We start from the raw sequence: 14,957 nt of genomic DNA on the forward strand, positions 1-14,957 counted from the left end.
ACCCTAAGGGTACTGGGAAATGAACTGTAAGCAACAGACTTCATCCCTGCCCTCAAGGGAAACATGTTGCTAGCAAAGGGTAGTTCGTAAGTCCTACAATACTGACAAGAAGAAAGGAGGATACAAAGGGGACTGAAAAGGGAAAATTAGGACAAGCAAGCTTGAGGCACTGGCCTGAACCTCCCTGTCTGCAGGACTACTGTCAACTCCTTAGAGACAGGCTGAGAATGTGATATGGGTCATCCAGTTTCTCTCTTTGCATTGGCTACCAGGGAGCTCAGTGAGCAGTTTAGCACTCAGTTGCAGCAGTCTTCCCTAGGTTTCCTCTCCTCCACTCCATACCTTCTAGTTTGTCACAATCCTTGACTTCTTCTTATATATAACAAAAATGCTTTTGAAAGTCTGCAGAGTTCAAATAATAAATCACAATTACTTTCTCCCATGAGAAGGGTTAAAGGCCAAAGCTAAACTCCCACCTGGAAAAAGCTAAAATGTGGCAGGGCGTGGTGGCTCACGCCTGGAATCCCAGCACTTTGGGAGGTGAAGGCAGGTGGATCACCTGAGGCTGGGAGTTTGAGACCAGCCTGGCCAAAATGGTGAAACCCCGTCTCTACTAAAAATCCAAAAAAATTAGCCAGGCATGGTGGCAGGTGCCTGTAATCCCAGTTACTTGGGAGGCTGAGGCAGGAGAATCGCTTGAACCTGGGAGGCGGAGGTTGCAGTGAGCCAAGATCACGCCACTGCACTCCAGCCTAGGCAACAGAGCGAGACTCCATGTCAGAAAACAAAAACAAAAAAGCTCAAACATCTAGTGCCCCCAGCATATCAGCAAGACGGCATCCAATTATAATTGAGCCAATCGCTTTTGCCACGAGCACCTCACAAGACCGTAAAGCGCTGTTGACTGACTCCAAAACTCAAATAAAGACACATCTTACTGATTTTCCCCTGTGGATTTCCTGGGAGGGAGCCACTCTCCCAAATTTGCTCTCCCAGCATCCTCTCTGGCCCACTTACAAAGAAATCCACAAAACTGAGACCCAAATGGGGACAGTTAATGATGATGATGATGATGACAACAGTCGACTTTTGGTGGCCCCTGCCCGGCTCTCTTGCCTCACTTCCAGCCTTCTTTTCATTGCTCAACCATGCCAAGCTCAATCCCATCTTGGGGCTTTCGCCCTGATCCTTCTCATCATGTCGGCCTCAGGCCAAAGATGACCACTCTGACTGTCCACTGTAAAGTTGCCTTCCCCCAGTCACTTTCTGTCACACTATCTTCATTTATTTTCATAATATTTTAAATCTAAAATTATCTTATTTAGAGCATGACTTTCTTTCTTTCTTTTCTTTGTTTCTTTTTCTTTCTGTCTTTACTTATTTATTTATTTTGAGATGGAGTCCCGCTCTGTTGCCCAGGCTGGAGTGCAATGGCGATCTCGGCTCACTGCAACCTCTGCCTCCTGGGTTCAGGTGATTCTCCTGCCTCAGCCTCCCAAGTAGCTGGGATTACAGGCACCTGCCACCATGCCCGGCTGGTTTTTGTATTTTTAGTAGAGACGGGGTTTCACCATGTTGGTCAGGCTGGTCTTGAACTCCAGACCTCAGGTGATCCACCCGCCTCAGCCTCCCAAAGTGCTGGGATTCCAGGCGTGAGCCACCGCGCCTGGCCTTAGAGCAGTGGTTTTAACCTGTCTTGTTCACCAGTGCATGCCCATGCCAAAAACAATGCCTGGCATGGAACCAGTGCTCAAAATTATTTGCAGAATGAAGGAAGAAAGAGAGGGTTGCCTGAAGCATCCCTGGTACCATGCTACATGCTTGGGGCTCCTCAATGGCAGCAGTGCCTCCACGTGGCCTGGCCAGCAGTGGCCCTGTGGCCCCATACCCCACCCTCAGAGACTCCTGTCTGCACAGCCCCTCTGCAGGCAGGATACCTTCATAGGCCTCCTCTGTGTACTCGGCGTTGATGAACCTGCCCAGGATGTCGTTCTCTTCAGCAAAGGCAAGCAGGATCCGCACGATCTCCTTGGTGTTGGGACTGATGTTTAACAAGGCCTTCATCAGGCAGGTCTTCCCCGTGTCGGAGGCCGTCAGCTTGTGCATGAGGAAGTCTGCAGGCAGGGCCATGGGTGGAGTTACAGGAGTGCCCCGGCTGCCCTTGGCCCTCCCAGCCCAGAGGGTGTGGTTGCTGCAGCCGCAGACCCCAAGCCCCTCCTCCACATCTCCACTCCCAGACCTTACACTTGGCCGCTCTCCTCCCTCTCCAGCTGTTCCTCCTCCGTCTCCTATGCTGGCTCCTTGCTCTCTGTGGCCCATGGGTGACGTATCTGAGGCCTTTTGCTCTTTGCCCACTGTATGGCTTCCCGCTGTCCACCCCCCTGCTGCCACCCTGGAATCTGTCTCCAGCCTGCCCCCTCCTCGTGGCCTGCAAATAAAGCTCATGGCCTCCCCATCAACCTGATACTGCACTGGTCCCCAAGACACCCAGGGCTCCACCAGCCACCAAGCTACCCAAGTCTAAATGGCACCATGCTGGACCCCCCGTCCCTCACTCCCCAGGTCCTCAAATCCTGCCAATGCTACTGGCCGAGGAGCTGCTCAGAACCATTCCCCTTCTCAAGCCCTGCTTCAGGGTCCCAGCCCTGCCTGAACAGTGGCCTTCTCCAGCGTCACCCCCCATCTTCCACACAGTAGTCAGACCTGACTCTCACCTGCCCAAACCCTTCTGTGGTTCCCCATTCTCCTCGGAGTCAAGTTCAAAGTCCCTAGCCAGAATTCAAGGCCCCTCACACTCCAGCCTCATGGGTTGGTGAGGGGAGAGGAAAATGGGCACCAGAAGCCAAGCAGGGCCCCCAGCCCTGCACCCTCTGCCAGGCTCAGACACTCACCAGGCACATCCTCATCATGGCGCCGCCTGCAAAGCTCCTGCAGCTCCACCAGCAACTCTACCAACTCCTCCACGCAGCCCTCAGACACGGCTGCAAAGATGCGCTTCTTCAGCCGCCTCTTTTTCCTCCTCTGCTCTTCCTTGGCCAGCTGTGCACTGAAGCCAGAAAAAGTTTCCAGCTCAACACACACATCCTCTCAAGCTCAATCTCTCCTTTTCCCCGCCAGAGCTGCCTACGGGGCGCTGCACCTGCCGCCAACATCTCCCATGCCTGTCACAATGCCTGCAAACTCCTGGGCTCTGTGTGGACCCATCAGGCTTCCCTTGTAATCCATATGCAATCACATTTTGTCAAAATACCTATATTTGGATGCATGAAGTAATGATCAGGAAGGATCTATGCCTATTAATAGACATTACCTTGAAAATATAAGATTTCATATTTTATGTTGTTTGAACTTTTAAAATCTATCCCTCCCTGTCCTCCCACTCCAGATAAGCAACCATGGTAACGCGCTGATGTCTCCTTTTGTTTCTTTTTTCTTTTTTTTTTTTTGAGACAGTATTGCTCTGTCACCCAGGCTGGAGTACAGTGACACAATCTCAGCTCACTACAACCTCCACCTCCAGGGTGCAAGCAATTCTCCTGCCTCAGCCTCCTCAGTAGCTGGGATTACAGGCATGCGCCACCACGCCCGGCTAAGTTTTGTATTTTTAGTAGAGACGGGGTTTCACCATGTTGGTCAGGCTGGTCTTGAACTCCTGACCTCGTGATCCTCCTGCCTCAGCCTCCCAAAGTGCTGGGATGACAGGTATGAGCCCTGTACCTGGCTATGTATTTTTAGTTCACATAAACGGTGTCGTGCTACAGTTCTTTTTCCACTGCATCCTGCTGTTTGAATGTTTCATAACAAATGGGTTTTATAGAATTCAATACTCCACTCCTTCCCTGTAAACGTCCTACATGCCATGGACCCATGACTCCACTTGTCCCAACCCCCAGGAATGGTGGATTCTTTCTCCTTCCTGCAGGGCCCCGGATCCTGTCTCTCTGGCACCCCCAGCCTGGGTGGGTACAGTGGGTGGAGGGGGAGGGGCAGACTTACCTGGGGCTGTTGGGATTGGATGGGGTCTCTGTCACATCATCCTGAGGAGACTGGGGGGAGTCCATGTCATCACAGTTACCAGAGATGCTGGAGGTGTTGGCAGGGGGAACAGAGAGGGTTTTAAAGTTTTAAAATGGGCCGGGTGAGGTGGCTCATGCATGTAATCCCAGCACTTTGGGAGGCCGAGGCAGGTGGATCACTTGAGGTCAGGAGTTCAAGACCAGCCTGCCCAACATGGTGAAACTAAACTGTCTCTACTAAATCGTCTCTACTAAAAATACAACAACTAGCCAGGCGTGGTGGCATGTGCCTGTAATCTCAGCTACTTGGGAGGCTGAGGCAGGAGAATTGCTTAAACCTGGGAGGTGGAGGCTGCAGTGAGCTGAGATTGGGCCACTGCACTCCAGCCTGGGCAACAGAGCGACATTCCATCTCAAAAAGATAAATAATAATAATAAAGTTTTATAATAGACAGTGGTAGCATGCCACAGCCAGGCCTGGCCCCGTGACCCAGGGCAAGTCACTGGCCACATGCTGGAGCTGAGGGCTGGGCCCAGGGCAGGGGGTTGGGCTGGGGCCCGTACTCACCACTGCCGGATGTTGGAATCCATGGGCTTGGAGAAGACAGGAGGAGAGGTCTTGGCAACTGTGGGGTTGGGCTCAAACCCTTCTATCTCCAGGAAGAAGTGTGCACTGAGGGAACACGGAGGAAGTCTGTTAGGGCCGAGCCAGGCAGAGCCTGTCTGCCTGTGTCCTGCCTCCCGGCCACAGAGGGTGCCCCCATGCTGAGCACACACCCTGGCCAGCTCTGAGCCCAAATAGCCTTGCCCAGCCCTCCTGGGAGCCCTCGGAGATGGACGCTGTCATTATCACCTACATTTCACAGATGGTCTCCGGGGAGCTGCAAGTCAAGTGTGAAACTAAAGAAAAGGACTGAGGCGAACCCAATTGATGTAGAGGTTTATTTTGCCAAGGTGAGGACACACCCGGGAAAAAGACACACAAGCCCCAGTAGGATCTGTGGCCCACACTTCCTCCTCTGAACAGGATTCTGAGGGCCTCAATATTTAAAGGTGAAAACTGGGCAGGAGAGAAAGGAGGAAAGAAAAAAAAAAAGAGGGAGCAGGCCTGGTGCAGGGGCTATAATCCCAGCACCCTGGGAGGCTGAGGCGGGCAGATCACCTGAGGTAAGGAGTTTGAGACCAGCCTGGCCAACATGGCGAAACTCCATTTCTACTTAAAATGCAAAAAAAAAAAAAAAAAAAGTAGCTGGGCGTGATGGCAAGCACCTGTAACCCCAGCTACTCGGGAGGCTGAGACAGGAGAATTGCTTGAACCTGGGAGGCAGAGGTTGCAGTGAGCCGAGATCGCGCCACTGCACTCCAGCCCGCGTGACAGAGCAGGACTCCGTCTCAAAAAAAAAAAGAAAGAAAACAGGGAGCACAGGGCCATGTTCTTGTGAGGCTTCGATTCTGCTTACTGAGCATGTGTTGCACGTGAAAAGGGGTGGGTAGTGGAAACAGTCAATTATGGATTCATCTTGCGCTCAGTAAATCTGCACTTTACGGAAGACAAACATAGACGCACGGTGGCTCACACCTATAATCCCAGCACTTTGGAAGGCCTAGGCGGGCAGATCATCTGAGGTCGGGAGTTCGAGACCAGCCTGACCAATATGGAGAAACCCCGTCTCTACAAAAAATACAAAAATTAGACAGGCGTCGTGGTGCATGCCTGTAGTCCCAAGCTAGAAATACTTGGGAGGCTGAGGCAGGAGAAGTGCTTGAACCCGGGAGGTGGAGGTTGCAGTGAGCCGAGCTCATGCCACTGCACTCCAGCCTGGGCAACAGAGCGAGACTCTATCTCAAAAAACAAACAAACCAACAAAAACGTAGACGCATAGGGGAAGCAGTCAGATATGCTTTTGTCTCAGTGGGGGCGGGTGAGGAAGGACAATTTCTAGTCTCCTCTTGTCCTGTAGTGTCAATTAGCTGCTAATTTACAATGTCGAGGTGAGGAAGGCCCCCCTTGGAGACATGTGGCTTCTATCTGTAGATAAAGCAACTTGCCCAAGGTCGCGCAGCAGATAGGTAGCAAAGTCCAGATTCAAAGCTGGGCTAGGCCAGGTGTGGTGGCTCATGCCTGTAATCCCAGCCCTCTGGGAGGTCAAAGTGGGCAGATCAGTTGAGATCAGGAGTTTGAGACCAGCCTGGCCAATGCGGCGAAACCCTGTGTCTACTAAACATACAAAAATTAGCTGGGCGTGGTGGTGTGCGCCTGTAATCCCAGCTATTCAGGAGGCTGAGGCAGGAGAATTGCTTGAACCCGGGAGGCAGAGGTTGCGGTGAGTCGAGATCGTGCTACTGCACTCCAGCCTGAGTAACAGAGCGGGACTCCTTCTCAAAAAAAAAAACAAACAAAAAAAAAACTGGGTCTGGGTGACTCTCCTTGCTAGAAATACTGGATGGCTGAACCCGGGTCTCTACTGCAGGTGGCCTAACACTTGAGCCAGGTTGCCCTGTCTGCAGCCACCTCCAGGTACAAAGGACACCTCAAGGATGGGGAAGATGGTACTGGGAGCTAGGTTTTCCCGTCACCACCTACCCACCCTCAGGCCTCAGGTCTGAAGTCAGACCCCTTCTGAGGGGCCGTCCCTAGACTCTGAGATCCACGCGGGCCTTCCTGGCTCTTGAGGGAGAGGGAGATGGCTGGAGTTATACTTGCCCCCATTGATCAGCACTTGTGCTGTTTGTCACAGCAGAAAATGGGCTGAAAATGGCTGATCTAGGCTGGGCGCAGTGGCCCAAGTCTGTAATCCCAGCACTTTGAGAGCTAGAGGCAGGAGGGTCACTTGAGGTCGGGAGTTTCAGACCAGCCTCGCCAACATGGTGAAACCCCATGTCTACTAAAAATACAAAAAGTAGCCAGGCGTGGTGGCATGCACCTGTAATCCCATCTACGTGTGAGACTGAGGCAGGAGAATCACTTGAACATGGGAGGTGGAGGTTGCAGTGAGCCAAGATCGCACCATTGCACTCCAGGCTGGGTGACAGAGGGAGACTCCTCTAGAAAAAAAATGGCTGATCTAGAGCAGGGAGGACTTGAGGGGTCAGAGGACAGGGCTGGGAATTCCCTGTGGAGAAGGAAACCATCTCAGGCGGTGGAGGGGGGCAGCGGAGGGGAGGCGCAGGGCAAGGGCAGCTTTCTCCTTGGGCTGGGAGAAGAGAGACAGAAGCCCCCAGCCCTGTGGCCTGGCTGAGCCCCAGGGAAGGAGAGACGCTGGCCTATAAGAAGCAAGACATACACCCAAGGTGTGACTCCCAGTCAGACACACCCCCAGCTCCACCTTCAGACACACCCACAAACACAGGCACCCATGTCTTTGGAAACCACAATCACATGCACAGAGGAGAGCCTTCTGGCTGATGACAACCCGGACTGTGAGGATCAGGCTGAGGGTGACCTCGGTGGCAGCAACTCTCCTGCCCTGCAGCTGCTACAGGACAACTGCAGCCTCTGTGGCCTCGCCAGGGACTGTGGCCTCCTGACCAGCAGGGCCTCTCCAGGCACACAGGGCTCCTAAAGCACCTTTGCTGCCTCCTTCATTCTAAGGCCCAGAAGGGACCAACATGCCCTTTCCTTCCTCACAAGACTACAGAAGAGCTCCCAAAGGGCAGTCTCAGCTGTGTCACATTCAGGAGGGAGGGTAGCAGGGAAGGGACTGTGGTCCGATTCTGCAGACGAGAGAACTGAGGCTCAGTATGGAGAAGCAGCTCATCCATGGTCACCCCCCAGGGTAAAAGTCAAGGTGGTCAAAGAACCTGCTTCCCGATGTCCAGGCTCATAGTCCACACTGCAATCTGTGCTTCTTTGCTCTCGTCTTAGCAATCTGAGCCTTCTTCCAGCTAAACTAGCTCCAGGGGTTGGCCACAGAGGGAGGTTGCTTGGCATGGCCACTTCCTAGGGTGGGGCAAGCAGGAGAGAGACCCTGGGCTTTCCCAAGGAATCTCTGCCCTTTCCTCCAGCACAGACAAACCTAGAAGGCTCAGCGCTAATCTAGAAATGCGGATACATGGGGTGGAGGGCAGTACTGGTTGCCAGTCTCACCTGCCTCACCTGCCAGTCTCCTGCCCACCAAAAGGAACCTTCTGTTCTGAGCTCCCAATCAAACCCTTCTTCCAAAAGGGAAGATGAAGGGAGGATTTAAACCCTTGCCTGGGAACCTAAAGCCTGGGTTCTAGTCCAGCTCTGTCTCTGCCTCCTGTATGACCCCAGATGATCACTTGCCATCTCTGAGCCAGTCATCTTCACCTGAATGGATGATGGTTGGGCCAGATGATCCCTAAGGCCTGGACCCTGGAGCCAGGGTAGCTCTGGGATCGTCCTCTTATGGAATTCCAGCTGAAGTGGGCATCGGAGGTCAACCAGTCTGATTGCCACTTCCCTGCGGCCCTGCAGTGCCCCAGAACTTTCGCCCTAAAGTAGTCGCTCCGCAACAACAGCCTGACCCAGAAGCTCCAAACACATTTGCTAGTGGTTCAGCCCCAAAACATCCTGGTTGAGATTTGCCAAATTATCCCCAGACAAAGCTTCAAGCCCTATACCCACAGCTTTTTCCCCAAGAATGTCGGTCCAGTCCATCCCCTGCTCCCCATCCCGCCCTACCTGTCTGCATTCCTCAGTGTTGCATTTACTCAACAAATATTTATTGAGCATCTACAATGTGCCAGGCACTGTTTCTGCAGCTGAGGATCCAGTAGTGAACAAGTGGACAAAATTTCCATCCCTTCCAGAGCTGCTGTTCCAGTGAGTTGGTCAGAACTGACCAAGAAATAGTACAATGAGGCCACGACTTTCCACACTCTGGACAATACACCATCCTACAGCTGTATATTCTTCAATGGCAGAGACTACAGTTGAATTATCCTTGATTCCCAACACTGGTCCTAACACTCAGAAGACTTCATCGGTGAATGAGTGGGAGGATAGATAATGAGTGAAAGACGAATGAGTGGAAGGAAGGATGGTTGGTTGTATAGATGCCCAGATAAATGGATGAATGAATAATGGAGAGATGATAGAATGAGGGATGGGTGGATGATGGATGGATGATGGATGGATGGATGGATGGACAGATGATGGAATGGGTAGATGAGTGGATGGATGATGGATGGATGGATGGATGGATGGATGGATGAATGGAGGATGGATGGATGGATAGGTGGATGGATGGATGGATAGATGATGGGTAGATGAGTGAATGGATGATGGATGGATTGATGAATAAATGATTGATGGATGGATGAATAGATGATTGATGGGTGAATAAATGACAGATGTATGTATGGATGGATGGATGGATGGAGGATGGGATGGGTAGATGAGTGGATGGTTGATGGACGGATGGACAGATGATGTATGGATGGATGATAGGTAGATGAGTGGATAGATGATGGATGGATGGATGGATGAATAAATGACGGATGGATGGATGAATAGATGATGGATGGGTGAATAAATGATGGATGGATGGATGGATGGATAATAAGTAATTGGGAGGGTAGGATAGGTGGACAGGACCAATAAGCAGATAAACCAACATAACCTTAAACCAAAATGTTGGGAGGTTGCATCCTTCAGGTGACTTCCACTGTGCTCTCAGGTGCTTAAAGCCTTTACCTCTCCTAAGCCTCATCCCCTTCCCAATCTCTCATAAGAAGATGAGGAGCAGCCCTTTGTCTCTGCCCTACCTCCCTACCTACTCAAGGCCTTCTCCCAGAGTCCACAGGGGCCCAAAGATGGTCCAGAAAGCCATATCACAAGAGTATGTATCCACTTCAGACCTGAGGCTGAGAGCCCGAGGGAAAGGAAGAAGCATTTCCTCATCGCTCCATAGTGTCCTCGTGCTGCCAAGGGCTGTGCTGGGCTACTTGGCTGCTTGCTCACCAGCTCACCCACTCCTCTCATTTTCCTGCCTGCTCTTTTTTTTTTTTTTTTTTGAGACAGAGTCTCGCTCTGTCGCCCAGGCTGGAGTGCAGTGGTGTGATCTCGGCTCACTGCAAGCTCTGCCTCCCGGGTTCACGCCATTCTCCTGCCTCAGCCTCCCCAGTAGCTGGGACTACAGGCGCCCGCCACCACGCCCGGCTAATTTTTTGTATTTTTAGTAGAGACGGGGTTTCACCATGTTAGCCAGGATGGTCTTGATCTCCTGACCTCATGATCCACCAGCCTCGGCCTCCCAAAGTGCTGGGATTACAGGCGTGAGCCACTGCGCCGGGCCTCCTGCCTGCTCTTTTATTGACTCATCTACTTACTCAAAAACTATTAATATCCTCTGTGTAAGAAACTCAGGGAGACCGAAGGAAAGAGATGAACCTTCCAGGGACTCCATGCTCAGTGACCTCGACCAGAGCTAAGACATCATCCCAATGACCATGTCAACCTCTTCAGAGAGGGGCTGCGCTAAGGGAGCTCAGAGGAAGAGAAGATCCTTCCAGTTGAAGACAGGGATCAGGGAGGGCTCTGTGCTCTGTTGGGGTGGGATTTGGTCTGGGTCTTGACACCAGTCTTTGGTTTGGGAAAAGCCCCGAAGGCAGAACAGCATGAGAAAGCCTCAGGAGAAGGGGAGGTCTATGTCTGGAGAAGGAAGCTCTTGGCAGCTGGAGCACCAGATGTGAGAAGACAGTGATAAGCACAGGGCTGGGGAGGACCCCAACTGTTGGGCAAAGACCTAACTCCTGGGGCAGAGCAGCTGCTAGACCGTGAGGGTCTGTCCTGCGCCCGCCCTACTGGTCACTGCACACACCACATCCCACCCAGCGTCATAAGCACATGGCAAGGCCTTGGCCCAGTGACACCCTGGCTCCAGACCTGCTGTAGGTGCTGTTTGTTTCTTCCTTCCTTCTGTCCAGACCAAAGGGCACCAGCTGGGTGTGGTTGACCCAGGTGAGCAGATAGCTCTATACCATTTCTACTGCATTTCTGTTCCTTAAAGTCGAAGAACTGTCCCTGAACAGCCCAGGGCTGGGAAGGAGACTGTCCATCCATTTGCTTTGTGCCAAGAAATGCCCAAGTGTTCTGGGCTCTGCAAGGCCAGTGTCTCCACAGCCTCCATCAGTCTGTATCTCTGTCTCTGGGCATCACCTTTTCCAGGGTCCAGGAAGGAAGCCAAGATGACAGCTGCTCTCAGGGAATGGCACGATGGTTCAGGAGCACTCCCAGGTCCAAAAGTCTCTCCTATCTCCAGACTCCCTGGTGCCTTTGATTCCACCATTAGGCCTGTTTCCTTAGGGGTCAGCATTGCCCTCTTTCTTCACCTGTAATTTATTCTTTTTTTTTTTTTTTTTTTGGAGATGGAATCTTGCTATGTCACCCAGGCTAGAGTGCAGTGGCACAATCTCGGCTCACTGCAACCTCCGCCTCCCAAATTCAAGCAATTCTCCTGCCTCAGCCTCCCAAGTAGCTGGGATTACAGGTGCCTACCACAGCATCCAGCTAATTTTTGTATTTTTTTTTAGTAGAAATGGGGTTTCACCATGTTGGCCAGGCTACTCTCAAACTCCTGACCTTGTGATCCACCCGCCTCAGCCTCCCAAAGTGCTGGGATTATAGGCGTGAGCCACCACGCCTGGCCTTTTCTTTTCTTTTCTTTTTTTTCTTGAGACAAGAGTTTTGCTCTGTCGCCCAGGCTGGAGTGCAGTGGCACAATCTTGGCTCACTGCAACCTCCACCTCCTGGGTTCAAGCAATTCTCCTGCCTCAGCCTCCCAAGTAACTGGGACTACAGGCGCACGCCACCACACCCGGCTAATTTTTGTATTTTTAGTAGAGACAGGGTTTCACCACGTTGGCCAGGCTGGTCTCAAACTCCTGACCTCAAATGATCCACCCGCCTCGGCCTCCCAAAGTGCTGGGATTACAGGCGTGAGCCACCGCGCCCGGCCTTTTAATTTATTCTTATCTTTTCTGTTTCTCTCTGGGCCCAAGTCCCCTACTCAGCTCTGAGGGGGGTGCCCAAACCTTCACATGAGGGTCCTCAGAGGGCCTTTGGGGCAGAGAAGTGGACAGCAATTTAGGAGACATGCCAAGCTCAGCCCTTGGCTGGGCGGAGGAGGCTTTGCAGAGCTGAGCCTGGAGCTAAATCTGTGAATGGGGGGGATGGGCTCAGAGAAGGCGGCCTGACGGTTCCTGCTGAGGAAAGGACGTGGGATTTTCCCAAAACTCTGTCCTTATTTTTTTCCTGAGGTCCAAACCTCCCCTGGACAAGTGAGAGCGGATGGGAAGGGGCAGGAGAACCAGGGAGGTGGTCCTTGCCAGCTTAGCTCAGGGATGTCTCTGCCCTTTCCTGGACAAGCCCACCCAGACCCAGGCTGCCCCCATGACCCCACACGACACCTGTCTGGCTCCTCCTCCACCAGTTTCCCCTCTTGCCTTCCAAGATGGAGCCTCCACCTGGGTGTCCCTCAGGCACCTCTTACCCAACATTTCACAACTGAATTTGGCTCATTCCTCCTGACCTGGATCTTCTCCTCTGATGCGCCATGTCAGACGGCCCCACCATCCCTCCAGGCCCTCCCACCGGGATTCCTCCTTCTCCTTTACCTCCCACGGCTGGTCCTGCAGACCCCATGATACTGACACCTGTCTGTGCTGTCCCCTCCTCTTTATCCCTGACCACCCAGGCTCAGACATCACCACCTATCACCTGGGCTTCCCAAAGGCCTCCTCATGGTCTCCCTGCTGTCAGCCTCTCCTCTAATCCATCATCCACGCAGATCCCCCAGAGTCACCTCTCCAGAAGGCACATCTCGCCACCCTCCCTCCCACAAAAAATCCCTCCATGGCTCCCCACTGCCCTGAGGATTATCCAAGTTCCTTGACTGACCCCCAGGACCCAGCTCCAATGGGACTCGCCTCCCCAAAGACTCCTCTACTGGCCGGTATTTCAGCTACACCAGACTCCTCACCTCAGTGGCCCGACTCTGAGCCATGGCTCTCATGTCCCTCTGCCCAGATGCACTTTTTCCTTCCTCTCCACATCCTCTCTAGCACCACCTCCTCCAGGAAGTCCCCTGAGACTGCCTACAGGATCAGAATAACCTGCCACTCTTCAGGCCCCACGGGGCTAGTTCACCTCTCTGTGGTCACTTCCCACTCTCTCCTCAACTCCCCTTTCACCAGACTGTGAGCAGACGTGGGCATTTTTCTCTCCATGTCCCAAACTCCTTATCCTGAGCCCAACCCTGGGGCTGGTACACAGGACACCTCAATGATTATAGCTCCAACTAACAGAGCGGAAGCACCAAGCTCAGCCCTGGCCCAAAGGGGGCCTGGGATACAGGCAGAGGAGGCAGGGCCACCCCGGGTTCAAGGGACGCACAGGTGAAGTGGGCTGGGGGACAGCTTGAGAGGCACCCAATGAGCTGGGGGTGCAGAATCTATAATGGAGGCAGTGGAGGGGCGGGATGGGTGAACCTGGAGAGGTCCTTTCTCTGCTCCAGGTCTCCTCCACGTCCCCAGCGAAGAAGTAAAGCTGATCATCCCAGCCCTGCCCAGTTCCCAGGGGCTCCGTGGAGTGATGAGGACAATGATGATGGTGAAGGTCACAGAAACACTCTCAATGCCAATACATGCTGAGCGCTGACCGTGTGCCAGGCGCTGCACTGAGCACTTTGTTGACTTGATCCCAATTAACCGTCATCCTGTAGTTGGTGCTATTGCCGGTGTCCCCATTCCAAAGGTGGAGTTCAAGAGCTTGAATAACCCGGCTGGGTGCAGAGTGGATGGAAAGCCATTGGTGTGTGTGTGGAAAACGTGCCCAACAGAGGCTCCGGGTCACCTGGAACTTCCAGCCAGCATTTTGCTGCTCGTCTCAAGGGTGGCTCCAGCCATCCCTCACCTCCCTCAGGAGCCCTCCTGACTGCTCCTGCCTCAGCACCCCCTGATCCCTCCAAGGAGGCTTCCCTAATTGTGCCAGTCACACTGACTACCCCAGCTCAGCCCCCTGAGTGTGCTGTGCTCCCCACCGCACCATCCCCCAGTCATACCTCGCCGGGCACCGGGCCACCCCGGGCGAGACTGAGAGTCTCAGGTCTCCCCAAGGCAAGGGCTCCCTGGGGGGGGGGGTGCCAGGCCCCTGCTCGTGCCCCTCACGGTGCCGCAGTCCGTGTCCCGAGCTCTCCAAACCCACCTCTTCTTTGTGGGGGTGATCTCCGCCGGCCTCTTCTCTGGCAGGACGGCAGGGTTCCCACTGGGGGCAGCAACTCTCTTGCCCATGAGAGGCACCATCTCCTTGGGGTGGGCTTTCATGGCTGGAATACAACCACAGGGCAGATGCTCAGGCCGGGGGGACGGGGAGAGCTTCAGGGAGTTTAGGGCCCCCATGTGGCTGCATCCAGCTCCCGTTCACACTACCTGGAACTGGAAGCTCACTCCTCCCTTCCCAGTTCACCAATCCTTCTTCAAGGACAGAGAAGCTGTCCCCAAAGCTCCCCCAGCTCCCTGCTCTAGCACCCCCAAATGCTATGGTCCTAGGAGAGCCCAGCAGGGTGTCCCAGTAGAGACCACCATGCCCCTGTCCTCTCTCATGACACCCTCCCCAGCCAACCAGTCCCCATGTGGACCCCTGAACTAGTGGAGAGCCCAGCAGGGTGTCCCGGTAGAGACCACCATGCCCCTGTCCTCTCTCATGACACCCTCTCCAGCTGACCAGTCCCAGGCGGACTCCTAAGCACTAGCTCTGCTTTCCTGAGATCCCTCTCCGATTTTGTGATGAGCAGCTCTCCAAGAGTTTTGACCTCCACAGAGCAAGATTATCACCTCCTTTGCTCTAGATGTTATGCTCCTAGTAACACAGCCTCAAGCTCCTCAGGTGTTTTGGATTCCTCAGTGTCCAGGTGGTCTCTGCAGCCAACACACCGATCATCTCCCCCGCCCACCCAAAGCTGCGTGTAACCAGCTTAT

At 53.4% G+C, this 14,957-nt stretch overlaps 1 protein-coding gene across 2 annotated transcripts in view; it reads right to left on the bottom strand.

Moving 5' to 3' along the window:
• TRPV3 (transient receptor potential cation channel subfamily V member 3) overlaps positions 1-14,957 on the bottom strand; it is a 47,516-nt gene that overhangs the window by 30,252 nt on the left and 2,307 nt on the right. For both annotated transcript variants that reach the window (XM_031003341.3, XM_031003340.3), the window contains exons 2-6: positions 14,185-14,305; positions 4,585-4,689; positions 3,997-4,083; positions 2,892-3,046; positions 1,938-2,114 (exon numbers count right to left, since the gene is read on the bottom strand). In XM_031003341.3, coding sequence (XP_030859201.2) covers positions 1,938-2,114; positions 2,892-3,046; positions 3,997-4,083; positions 4,585-4,689; positions 14,185-14,303 — 643 coding nt within the window. In that variant the 5' untranslated portion in view covers positions 14,304-14,305. The remainder of the gene's footprint in view (positions 1-1,937; positions 2,115-2,891; positions 3,047-3,996; positions 4,084-4,584; positions 4,690-14,184; positions 14,306-14,957) is intronic.

This window comes from Gorilla gorilla, chromosome 19 (genome assembly GCF_029281585.2).
Source record: "Gorilla gorilla gorilla isolate KB3781 chromosome 19, NHGRI_mGorGor1-v2.1_pri, whole genome shotgun sequence".
Classification (NCBI taxonomy): domain Eukaryota; kingdom Metazoa; phylum Chordata; class Mammalia; order Primates; family Hominidae; genus Gorilla; species Gorilla gorilla.